The sequence below is a fragment of the Schistocerca nitens genome, chromosome 2 (assembly GCF_023898315.1).
Source record: "Schistocerca nitens isolate TAMUIC-IGC-003100 chromosome 2, iqSchNite1.1, whole genome shotgun sequence".
NCBI lineage: Eukaryota > Metazoa > Arthropoda > Insecta > Orthoptera > Acrididae > Schistocerca > Schistocerca nitens.
Genome location: NC_064615.1, coordinates 140,524,146 through 140,537,762, shown reverse-complemented (window position 1 = coordinate 140,537,762; position 13,617 = coordinate 140,524,146). Strand labels below are relative to the sequence as shown.

Here is a 13,617-nt window from a genome sequence, read left to right as displayed (position 1 = left end):
TTTCCTAATCTCCTGTGTCCACACCACTCCTCCTCCATCCAGATTATGTACTACCATGTTCCATAACCCCCCATGCAGGTATCATACCTCTACCTATGTCCGCAGCTCATGGTGTAGCAGCTAGCGTTGCTGCCTCTGGATCATGGGGTCCCAGGGTTCGATTCCCGGCCAGGTTGGGGATTTTATCCGCCCGCGGACTTGGTGTTTGTGCTGTCCTCATCATTTCATCATCATCAGCAGCAGCAGCATCATCATCAGCATCATTAGTGAAGTGGCTAGATTGGACTGTGTAACAATTGGGAATTTGTACGGGCACTAATGATCGCACAACTGAGTGCCCCACAAACCTATCATCATCATCATCATCATCCCTCTCCCTCCTCCTTAACCACACTCCCTTCTCTCCCCCCTCCCTTTCTCCCTCTTTATCTTTTTTTCCTTCCCTTCCCCTCAATCTTTTCTGCTCTCAGATTCACCCCCTCTCCCTCTCCTTACATCTCTTTTTGTTGTGCCCTCCGTACTCTTTTCATCTTGTTGCACAGCCACGAAGTCATCTGCCCAGAGACCTGCCTCTTTTCCACTACCCCTCCTTGCATCCTTGCCTACACCCTCCCTATCTCTATCAGCTCAGGCAATTGATTCCAATCACCAAGTATCAATAATTAGTCTTGCCCTGGCCACAGGATTGTGTATTTGGCTGTCTGTGCATGTGAATGTGTATGGTATTACTAGAAAAAGAGCCAGTGCTTGGAAGTTAGTGTGAATGCCATTTTCTGCTGTGTGTTTCAGTGATCCACAAATAGATTCACTATGGGTGAGTGGTTACCTTCCTGTATTTTCATACTGCTCCATCCAGGAATTTCCATCATTTTATAGGTAACATATGAGGACGCAGGATGCTCAAGATGTACCACTGTGCCATCAAGAGGTCCCTCAACTGCAAACAGCTACGATCTGAAGTCATACCTGATGGCTTCCTACATCATGATGCCAGGGTAACACTGCTGTGCCTATCCAAAACATTAGGAGGAGGGGACCTCTTCCCAGTTCACCATCATCCTCACTGGTGATCCGGGGTAGTGCAGAATTCATCACTGCACACAATGCAATGCCATTCATCAGCAGTCCACGCTTCCTGGTCACTGCAACATTTCATATTCAGCCATTTGCATTGTGTTAACAGCAACCTACACGTGGATGGAAATTCCCTAGTCCAGTTGATGTTAGTTTCTAACCACTGCTACATCATGACATGGAATGTTGCAGGGAGACCATTGCTTGTTGTCAGATGGCAAGTGCAGATCTGAAGGGATTACAATGTGCTTCTCCATGTGGATTCTCCTTGTGGTGGTCAGATGCGGTTTCCTGGAACCCTGATGAGTATGCCTGCCCTAACCTTCCCACGCAGTCGACCACCGGGCCACTGTCATATCTGAATGCCCCACAACTCCGGGTATTTCTCAATCTGACTATCTGGACATATGGACAGCCCATAACAGGGGTCCTTTCAAACTCTGTCTGGTGATGATAAATTATCACATGAATGTGAGGAACCTCTGTGTCATGCACAGTGATCACTCAACATTTGATGATAATTTGTGCCACTTATATACCCTACTAAGAATGGTAACAATACTATATATGAACAATACTAATGCACATTGGCGGCCATTCTATTTGTCACAAAGAATTAAAAGTCTAATAATTTACACACCTGCCAATGGTGTGTATTTGTACAAAGTTCCATTGACATCTGATCATTTCTTCTGGAGGCTTCACTTTTTTGTCAGGCACTTTACTTGAGCTGCTGTAGAAACACTCTTCCAAGCAGGTTTCAGAACCTGTGACAAGGGGGTAAACAAGCTGTCTGTGAAATATTGTTACTAGGGCTGGAAAATTTCTCAGGCGGCATGGTGCAAGGCACCAATCCACTGTAGTGACAAGCTAAATTATGTCATGTCATGCCATGCCGTGATGCTGCACTGCCTTATTCCCCTACATTACTAAAGGTGGTGATAAAAACAGAGCCGGCCAGAGTGGCTAAAATATTCAACACTCGTAGCTAGCAGTACCCTGCCTCTGGCTACTGCCAACACCAACACATACTTTACGAGAGCCAATGGACCCATCTAGCTCAACAGGCTTCACTTTATCCGTTAGCTGCTGGTCTACATGTTGCTGCTAGATCTGATGATTCTGGTACTTATGCTGCAGCCACTATGAGGTGACACGTACGAGGTAACTTCATCTGGTCTTGCCGTATCGGAACACGTAGTCCACCATTATAACAAGGTAGGCCACTGTGGCTAGCAGCACCTGCTTCCCCATCCGCCAGCAACCACATTGCCACTAGGTGGCGCGATGATCACAGCACTTCTTGCGTCTGCAATGTCATATTACTCCACAGACACTTTGTTTAGGCCGTCACATGGCCACAGCGAAGTCAGCTGAAGCAGACGCACCATCCTGGACACGATCACTTTCGAAGCCTTCTACGAGGCGTCAGCCATCTGTTATTAGCAACGCTCACCAACTTTAGCCTATAAGGGAGCAGGTGTCAGGACTTTGTATCCACTGATTCACAGACGTTGATGATTGTGATTTTCAGACACCGTTTTAACTGTGATCCGTTTGGACATAAAATTTATACTGTTTAAACTCGCAGTGATTGTAGTCCACTTTGGCCATATAATTCTCGCTTGTCACTGACCGTCAAGCTGTGTTCACAGTAGTCCGGATTCTTTTCAACCTAGAAATTTTTGTGGTGTTCAAGTGACTGAATAGCTGCTGCCATTGTGAAATGAGAAGCTTCTCTTTTACGTTATACTAAATTACGTGTTTCTTGTTTTATGTGTATCTAGGAGCCTGTTGTTGCTTAGAATGCTCTTATAAGGTCACTTCACATCTGTGTACATCTCCAAGGGGTCTTGGGTTTGGGGTCTGCACTCCAGCTAGCATTGCAACTGACCCACTGCCAGAACCACTGGCTGTCTGGCAGACAAGCATCCTGCTGCTGAAGAAACACTTGTTGCTACTCTCGTGTTGCATTCTCAAGGCCGCTGATGCTGCTACTTGGCAGAGGCTGCTTGTCTGGGTAGTGACTATGTGCCCTCAACAGCCAAACACATCATTTTGTACTTCGCTTAGGCAGACTCCTGCGTGGAGTCAATGCACACCTCTGAGATGCCACCTTCAACCACTGTATTGCTAAATGAAAAATGCATTTTTCCATTTGAATTCCACTGATTCCACAGACAAAGAGATGTTTGCGTTACGCAATCCATTGTCCTGCATCCTGAGTGAAGAGATGTCCATCCTGCCAATTAATCGGGTTTGGCACAGCTACCCATAACAATAATGAAATGTGTGTGTGGCTAGTGCCTCCTATAGGGTAAACCAGTCACCTGATGTAAGTCTTTTTTAGTTGATGCCACTTCGGTAACTTGCATATCAATGATGATGAAGACAACACAAAATCCAGTTCCCAAGCACAGAAAATCTCCAACCCAGCCAGAAATCAAACCTGGGCTCCTGGCATGGCATTCTGCTGTGCTGCACACTCAGCAATGGAGGCAGCCAATGGTGTCAGAAGAGAGCCCGTGACAACTAGTGACATCACTGGTCAATGTCCAGCATCAGCATCGTAAAGTGGTGAGTGAAAAAGTGTTTTGTACTGCTTTCTATTGACGACAGCAAAATAGTTTGATTGGAGAGTCAGTTTAAATGTTCGATTTGTGAAAATGGACTTGGGTAGTGATTTTAATGAATTCAGGGAGAACACTAAAAACTGATGGATGTTTACACTCGGTTAGGTATCACCTCTTGTTCATTTTAAAGTTTCCAACAGTACAATGCAGAATTAAGCTTTGTTTGCAGACTGACGGGGCCAAAGGGGTCCGACAGTACACAAATGACACCCTAGGCTCGGCACTGTACAGTCCTGTCGTCATCCGAATGGAAACCTACTTGCTTTTTCCGTGATGTGGACGACACGTTCGTCATCTGGCCACATGGTATGGATAAACTCCTTGACTTCTTTACACATCTAAACTCCATACACCCCAACATCAAATTCACTATGGAGACTGAAACAGAGGGTAAATTACCTTTCCTTGATGTCTTGGTCAAGAGAAGGGCTGACGGCACCCTAGGTCATGGAGTGTATCGGAAAACAACGCACACTGATCTGTATTTGCACGCAGACAGCTGCCACCACCCTTCACAGAGGAATGGGGTACTTAAAACTCTAGTACATAGGGCGCGCACTATCTCTGACGCAGAGAGTCTACCCCAGGAATTGGAACATCTGAGAACTGTATTTCGAACAAATGGGTACTCAGAATGGCAGATTCAACGTGCTCTCCGCCCAACCACTACACTACAACCTGTGGAGATGGATGAAATCATGAGGGAGGAGGTAGGCACTGCGTTTATTCCATATACAGGCGCACTCTCGGGGAAAATCGCAGGCATTTTGAAGAAACACCGGGTCGGAACTGTGTTTTGTCCTCCGAATAAAACTCGTGCACTGGTGGGGAGCGCCAAAGATGACCTCGGTTTGAGGAAGGCCGGCGTGTACCAGATTCCGTGTCAATGTGGCAAGTTGTATATTGGTCAGACGATGCGTACCGTCGAGGATCGATGCCGTGAACACCAGAGGCACACTCGACTGATGTATCCGAGCAAGTCAGCGGTCACTGAACATTGTTTGTCGGAAAATCACGCTATGGAGTATGAACGCACGAGGATTGTGGTACAGACGTCGAGATACTGGGACAGCGTTGTTAGAGAGGCCATCGAAATTCGCACCAATGACGACCTCATAAACCGCGACTGTGGCTATAATCTTAGCAAGGCTTGGGAACCAGCGATTGGGTTAATCAAGAGTAAATTGAGCAAACGTATAGTTGTGACGACCACAGCGGACGGAGCCATCACACCGACGTCATCTCAGACGCCGTCGCAATCTGTTCCACCGTGTGACTGTGGCGCGGGGTGCTGGCGGCAGAGGGAGTGCGCCGCAGGCGGAGGGTATTTAAATTGGCCGCCGCCGCAACCAAACCCAGTTCCCCCTGAGCAGCCATAGCGTACGGATCTCCGTACCGGCACGTTCACAGGAGCTCAGTCCGTCAGTTCACTTGATGATGGTGACATGTATGATCGCCGAAATATTGTGCCCGTTGGACACTGTAGACAGGCAGTACACCCTTGGATATTTTGATTACTCAAATTCAAGTTTAGCAGCATACTGTCTTCTGACTACTACTGACACAGACATACTCCACAACAACCAATGATCCCATGTGGACAAACTGGCTTTTTCTGTATCTAGCAGCTTCATCCACTAGCTGCTAGTCTACATGCTGTAGTCAGCTTCAAATACTGGGTCTCTTAAATTTTTCTCAATAATGTTCCTCAAAAAGAACGTCATATTCCCTCCTGGGATACCCATTTCAGTTCCTGAAGCATCTCTGTAAGACTTGCGTGTTGTTCAGCCTATCAGTAACAAATATAGCAGCTACTCTCTGAATTTGTTCAATGTCTTCCTTCAAACCGAACTGGTACAGATCCCAAACAATCAAGCAGTACTCAAGAAAAGACCACCCTAGCAGTCTCCTTTACAGATGAACCACACTTTCCTATAGTTCTGTCAATAAACCAAAGTTGACCATTCATCTTCCCTACCGTAATCCTCACATACTTGTTCCATTTCACATCACTGTGCAATGTTATGCTCAGATATTTACACAAAGTGAGTGTGTCAAGCAGGTCACTATGGACGCTGTAACTTAACATCAAACATCACAGGTTGGCTGCTGCTTGTGTTTTTTCTTTTTTTTATCCCTCTTGCTACTCATCTGCATTAACTTAACACTTTTCTACATTTAGAGCTAGGTGCCATTAATCATACCATCTAGAAATTTTGTCTACATCATCTTGATCTTGTATCCTCCTACAGTCACTCAACTTCGATACCTTACCGTACATTACAACATCGTCAACAAACAACCACAGATTGCTGCCCACTCCGTCTGATAGATTAATTATTTATGTATAAGAGAATAATAGTTGTCCTATCACATTGCTCTGGGGCCCTCCTGACAATACACTCGTTTCTTACAAATGCTTGCTGTTGAGGACAACATACTGGCTTCTGTAAATTAAACTGCTAGACCTGATGATTTTGGGGCTCTAGCCAGAGCCAACACTAGGAAGCCACCTCTGGAGTGACTTCAACCAGTCTCTTGGCATCTCCAAGGGTTTGGGTTGGGGCATGCACTCCAGAATGCCATCCACCTGACCCACTGCCACAGCCACCTGCTGACTGGTGCATGGAAATGCCTAACAGCAGTCTCATGTCGACAAAGCCACTGATGCTGCTACTTTGTCAAGACCGCTTACCTGGACGGTGACCACATGTACTCACAGCCAAACATGCAACATTGTGATTTTCTGAGGTAGACTCTACTGCCTGGGGTCAATGCACACTTTTGAGTTACCTCCTTCAACCACTGTGCAAGTATCTTCATAAATAAAGAATGTATTTTTCCATTTGAGCTCTACTCCTTGACAGCCAAGTTGTCTATGTTATGCAACCCATTGACCTGTTCCCCTCAGTTAAGAGACATGTATCCTGGCAAATAATTGGGGTTTGCACCACCATCCCATTATAGAGCCTAATTCAAAGCACATTTATAATTTTCTTTACCTGACCACTATCATCCGAAACAATCTCAATGCCACAGAGCAATATACATGAACTTTAACTTGTAAAAAGATATTATGAGTACATTAAATATAGTGCAATTAAAATCAGTGTGCTTTTAAGCACGTACTTACTGTGCTGTGCTTACACTAATTTTAATAATATGACTAGTAATACACTTACCAAATAATAAAGATGTATGTAGTGACGAATAGCAACTGCTAAGCGGTTTTGTATGTTTGCAAGATAGGAGAGTGGAGATACCGCACACTGTGGGTTGGGGCACTTTTCAAGATGTAAAATAGGTCCTGCCTCCTGAAAAACATAACACACTTTTATAGGATGTAGTTCTCTTGCATGTTATGCATGTGAGCAAATTTCCAATTCAGGGACCAAATTTTTATATGGTACAAGAGTATCTTCCTATAAATCTGCACTGCTCCATTACAGATGACACAATAATTATTATGCAAGAAAATAGTAAGAGAATTGTGCTATGTAGGCATCATTTTTACTTGCTGAATGTAATCAACTTGAAACTTTCAAAGATGTGAGACTTTTAAAGGGCAAACTGATTAAAGTGTGCACCTGTCTGCAACTGCCACACAATGAACTGATTTAATTTAGAGCTATATATTCTAAGCTACACAAAACTAAACACATTCTTGCTTACATTCACATTCATTGGGGACAGGTCCCAGTACAGTTAGTAAGACACATATTTGAAAAGTGTGGAGTGGGATGGGGAGATATTTGTCTGAAGTGAAAGGGGGGGGGGGGGATATTTATCTCAAGGAGAAAAAATGAAGTTAGTACGGAAAGGCCTTGGAGAATAGGATACAAAGATGGAATGTAAGTAACTAATAAGCCAGCTAAATTTCAGATACCACAGAATGTAATGAGAATGAGAAGTGAAGATTGATACAGAAGAAAAATGACAAATGGAGATAATATAATTAGTATAGTTTAATATATACAATAAAAAAGGGAAAATGAAGGGGAGGAATGTGAAGAAATAAACTATTTGTTGGAACTATTTGTGACAACTTATTGTGTCAAACTTAGTATTCTTTGAATTGAGCGATATCTTTGAAGTGTTACACAACAGTTGACTTCCCTAATTTTCGATATCATCAGTATACAATGTGTGTGCTCTGTAATATTACAAATAAAATATTGTCAATGTTTTCTGCAGTTAATCTGAATGGCATTCCCCATACCAATCTACGTGGAATTTCACATTTTAAAATTTCTAACAAACATTAACGGAAAAAGGTAGCGTTGCCTAAATTACTATTTTAAATCTGGGGAGATTGTAAATTGAGAGGATGTATGGGACAGCAAGTATCCATTTCCAGAGTTTGGCAAAACTCATGCTGCCCAGGATGTAGTCATGGGATAACTGACTTGGCCAGTCAATTGTTTTTTTCATTTATTCATTTCTTTTTTCAGTCAAATGAAACAAATGAAACTAGACTCTGTAGCCATGTCTGTTACATAAATGATTTTCACTCCCTCTCTTGGTTTGATTTGTTTCACTTAATGCGAGACAAATGACTGACACAGTCTGTGGTGGTTATATGAATGTTTTCACTCTGTCTCTGGGTCTGAATGATTTCACTTATAAGGGTTGACTGAAAAGTAATGCCTCCACCTTCGTAACTCTTCAGCAGTTGGCAGCATTGGTATGCGGCAGGTACTGGCTTGTTCCATAGTGTCTTCTCTACAGCTCCAGTTGGCGGGAAGCCTTCCCATTGAACAGGTGTGTTGTTACAGTGTAAAGTATGGAACCCTGCGCATACGGTCAGTCAATGCGATTTAAGCAACGTGCAGTCATTGAATTCTTGACAACAGAACGTGTCATCCCAAAGGAGATTCATCAGAGAATGAAAGCAGTTTATGGTGATTGTGTTGATGTGAGTACTGTGCATTGTTAGGTGAGTAAGTTTAAAGATGTTGACGCAGGAAAATCTGACCTTCGTCACAAACAAAGAGTTGGATGGTTTGTGACAGCAACCACAGAGTTTCACAAGCAAAATGTCGACAGATTGATTCAGGACGATTTTCATATCACTCGGAGAGAAACTGCAAGCACAATCGGCATTTCATAAGAAAGTGTGGGTCATATTATTGCTTTGCTTGGCTATCAGACGATCTGTGCATGATGGGTACCCCAGATGCAGACCCCTGGAATGAAAAGGCATTCAGAGTGTCACATCACAATGCTGCGAACACTGAAACGACGGCTAACAAGGGTCCGAAAGGAAAAGGGAAATGTTTTCCTGCAGCATGACAATGCCACACCACACACTTCATGTGCCACCACAGCAGAACTTCAAAGACTGAATCTCACTACCGTATGGCATCCTCCACACAGTACAGATTTAGCATTGTCTGACTTCCATCTGTTCCCAATAATGAAAGACAATCTGCGAGGACATCATTATGCTTCTGATGAAGACGCTGAGAGAACTGAGAGACTGTGGTTCCAGAAACAGATTGTCAACTTCTTCTGTGATAGCTTCAGAAAACTTGTTCATCATTGGCAGAAATGTATCCACTTGGCTGGTGATTATGTCGGAAAGTGAATACTGGAAATTAAAGATCACCTTCTAAGGATTATTTCTGCGTTTGATTTATTAAAATATCCCCATCCAAACCCAATTATCGAAGGTGGAGGCATTACTTTTCATTCCACCCTCATACATACTGTTTCAGCCGTTCGGTTATATGTGAACCATGACTAGCATTGCTACCTTTTTTAGAGACAGGCAATGTCAATCTGTCTCTCTCTTCTGGCTAGTTTTCACTGTCACCGATAATTCTCTTCCAGTAAACACTGAAGTGACATGAACAGAAACCAAATAAGACACATTTCTTGAATTGCTTGGAGGGTTAACTGGTTGGGGGGTTAATCATTTGCCTATTAGGCTAGGCGCAAATTGAGACGCGTATAGCGCGTGTGACGCGACGCAGCGCAGCGCGCGTTTTTGTAACATCAAGGTACAAATGGGACCGCGCAAATTGCGACGCGACGCGACTGGGACGCGACACGCGCCTGCGCCAGCTCGCGCGGCGTTGTGGTTGAGGCACAGTTTCTCGCGCCGCGCTTGTCTCGCTAGCTAGCACCGTGGAAAATTTGAGGCGAGGAGCGCAAAAGTAGCCCGGCCATATGCTCACATCGGAACGGGGCATATCAGCATTGGTAGTATTGCCAATACGATAAATTTTTCCTTACTGTGTACTGAATTTTATTGCCTTTGGGTAGTGTTTCGTTTTTCGCCATTTAAACGCTACAGCTTTCTTCGTTAGCACGAAATACTTTTCTGTTATTTATATCTGCATAGTCTTGTTTTGTTTTTCTTCTGTCAAGAAAAATGTATACTTCAGTAACTGATAAGCCATTGGCCGCTGGAATTGCGTCATATGCCTCCGTGATGTTTTCAGATCGCAAGAAGGGACAGAGGGTAGTGAATAAGGAAGCAAGGAATATTATAAAATCATGTGATTAAGAATCAAGGCAGGAAAGTAAAGCAAGGTTATATTCTCGCTGCCTAGTAAGCTAGCATATCTGTACGATCTGTTACAAAAATTTAGAAAGGGATAATCGGCCGGTCGGAGTGGCCATGCGGTTCTAGGCGCTACAGTCTGGAGCCACGAGACCGCTACGGTCGCAGATTCGAATCCTGCCTGGGGCATGGATGTGTGTGATGTCCTTAGGTTAGTTAGGTTTAACTAGTTCTAAGTTCTAGGGGAATGATGACCACAACAGTTAAGTCCCATAGTGCTCAGAGCCATTTGAACCATTTTTTAGAAAGGGATAATCTCTACAGGTGTGATCCCTTTGTGCTTGTGGTAAAAAGCGTCCAAGATCTGACATATAGAAGTTTCACTGTGATTAATCTTATATGGATGTAATAATGTAATACAACACACTGTACTACATGTATGTGAACAACATATTTCCACTGCAAGCTAGAAACAGTCGAAAAGCAGTCACAAATAACAATGTTTTAATTGGTTTGCCGTGATGAGAAAAAGCATTTCAATTGTTGCATGGACATTATCAGCATTAATAAACTAATTATACAACAACAGGCTACACAAATGAAGAAAATAGTCGGTGTTATTACGAAAGTAGTAATGTCCTGAAAGAGTGTTATGATTAGATATATTTAATTTTTTGAAATTTGCTGCTGACAAAGGCATATCTACTTTCATGACAATGTTTTCCGAACTCCATCTCACAAGGCACACATGGCTAGCTTGTGCATTCCTGTCGCGCGCATTATCCTTCGCTGCTGACGATACACTGACCATTTTGCTGTGCGACAGATCAATTGTTAATTTTTAGCAATAACAACTATTTTATTCGCGATCACGCATTGTCAGTTTGGCTAGCCCTAGGTGAGTAAACAGTATTTGGCATGTGCCTATCATTCCGCCTGAAGGAACGCTCGTCATTATTTTAACACTGCTCAGATCAAGAGAAGGAATAAAATCCTTTCGTGAGTTTCCATTCCAGTCGCTCTGTGTTAAAAATACGATGGGTCACGGGGATTCCACCAAAATTCGAACAGAATTGCCAATCTGTTTTTGTGTGAGTTGTTAACCTTTTCTTATTCGAAGAAGCATCACCATTTATGAGTAAAGGCCACATTTCTCTTGGTGACTGGTTTAATTGTACTTCCTTTGTCACAATGTAATTTGCCAAACTCATCTCACAGCAGCTATTGAGACAGAATTCCGAAACAGAGGGCCTCATTAAACAAGTAATTGGCAATCACAGAGCTCAATAGCTTACGAAAAACCTCATAGTATCGGTTTGCAGTAATATAAAAGAAGAAATTTCAAGTTAATTTTCATACTTGCAAGCTCTTGTTTCGCTAGCTGTCGATAACTCTTAAAAAAATTACAGTCACTAGAGTGAAATAAATAAAAAAAGAAGTATAAGTAGTGATATATCGCCGTAGATAAAGTTCCGTGTGTTTAATAATTGGAAAAACACTCTCCTCCTTGTGTGCTATCATTCGCCAAACTTTCGTTTCGATGTCTCGAGCGGTTTAGGAGATACGAGAGATGTTGCGAGTATTTCATTCTCGGGGGCGTGAGATCGGAAGTGAGCGCGCTACATGGGGTCCATTTTCTCGAGATCGGAGGCAGATAGAGATCTCCTCCCAAGTCTAAACAAAAATTCAGCAAGTTAGCTAAATTTCATACGCAGCAACATATGGTGTAATACGCACCAAACGCAAAATCATAGCGACCCCTAATTTTCGTTGCAAACTTTTTGAGTTTTGCGTAGTGTCTTACTAAAATGTGTACATCACAATAAGAATGGTCATTAGCGAGTTGATGGGCACTTCGTCACGAAGCTGACATATAACGCTACAAGTAAGGCAAAAATCATATATTTTCAGAGAATAGTTTCTGTAAAATCGTTTGAGAAAGATAAGAGGCTGCGCGCGCTTCGGTTCAGTCAGCGCAGAGCTTCGCCAGTCGGCGTTTGCGAAGTTGGTGTACGCGTCGCAATATACGCTGGACCCGCGCGACCAGTGCGGCACGTGCGTGTCGCGCTGTAGTGTCGTGTCACGTCACAAGTGCTATACGCTTCTCAATTTGCGCCTAGCCTTACGCATATATTGTCACTTGTGTTGTTGTTGTTGTTCAAGAAATACTTACCATTGTCTGTTAATCTTCTTTGAATTTCTTTCATTAACACTGTTTCAGAACATAAATTATACCTGCACATACTGTATATCGCATTGAATTTATCTTGAGGGTCACTTTTTATCCAATCATGTAAATGCTTCCATTCCCTCAACACTGAATGTTTCGACATTTTGATCCAGACACAAAGTTCAGTATTAAGTAACTACCTATTCACAAACATGGGCTAAAAACTGAACTGAAAGCTACTTAATGAAAACTCAATAAAAAGCAAATATCAGAACAACAACAGTGATAACATGGTAGGACAAAGTGCAGTCAACAATAATTAATTAACAATGACAAAACAATGTAATGTTTCTGCTCCCACAGACTTATTTCACTCTAAAGAAATGAATGCGTAATAATCCACCCAACAGGCAAAACTTCAACCAACTGAATTGATCGTTTTCATTCAGTTGCTCCCACTGACTGGTTTCACTCAAAAGAGTGAGTGAATAATCCAACAAATACATAAAATTACAACTGGATGAGTCAGCTGTTTTTCAACAACCAGCTGAATCAATTGTTTTCATTCAGTTGTTCTCATCACTACTGGGATGATCCAACTGGGCTCTGTGGTCCAGCAGATGCTACATTTCTTTGAGGTATGACAAGAGTATCGCTCAGTAACTATGTACAGGACTTCACCACAGTGGAGTTCATTTGGATAGGAATAGAGCGATATGTATAGTGATATTTGTAAGGGAAATTAGTAAGGGAAATTAGTATGCAGAGATAAGGTTGTAAAAATTGATAACGAAGTTCAAACGAAAATACACAAACAGCATTTCAAAACAAATGCCATTAGGAATATTCAAAAAAGTAACAATACATTCTTAATGTATTTGAACAAAACTGGGTTAACTTCAAACTATACAAATGGCAGAGAAACAAAACTTAACGACTTGCAAATCATTTTGTCAGAAATACCAAATCTCAAGGGTGTATGCTTGAATGAACACTGGCTTACAAAGGGTCGTATCAAAATCTTAAATAACCTTGAAAACTTTTATGTTGCCAGTAGTTTTTGTAGGAGTAATACTTGTAATAAGATCAACAGAATACAGAGCAAGATTTGATTTTGATTCCCTTAATGAAAAATATATATTTCAAAGCTGCTGCATTGCGCTGGAGCAAAATATTGTCATTTTATCTGTGTATAGAATTCCAGGTGCACAAATAACAAAACTTTTTTGTTG

The 13,617-nt window shown here is 42.5% G+C and overlaps 1 protein-coding gene across 2 annotated transcripts in view; it reads right to left on the bottom strand.

Moving 5' to 3' along the window:
• Positions 1–13,617, bottom strand: part of LOC126235841 (DNA polymerase alpha catalytic subunit) — a 330,143-nt gene that overhangs the window by 29,360 nt on the left and 287,166 nt on the right. For both annotated transcript variants that reach the window (XM_049944704.1, XM_049944705.1), the window contains one exon: positions 6,890–7,021. In XM_049944704.1, coding sequence (XP_049800661.1) covers positions 6,890–7,021 — 132 coding nt within the window. The remainder of the gene's footprint in view (positions 1–6,889; positions 7,022–13,617) is intronic.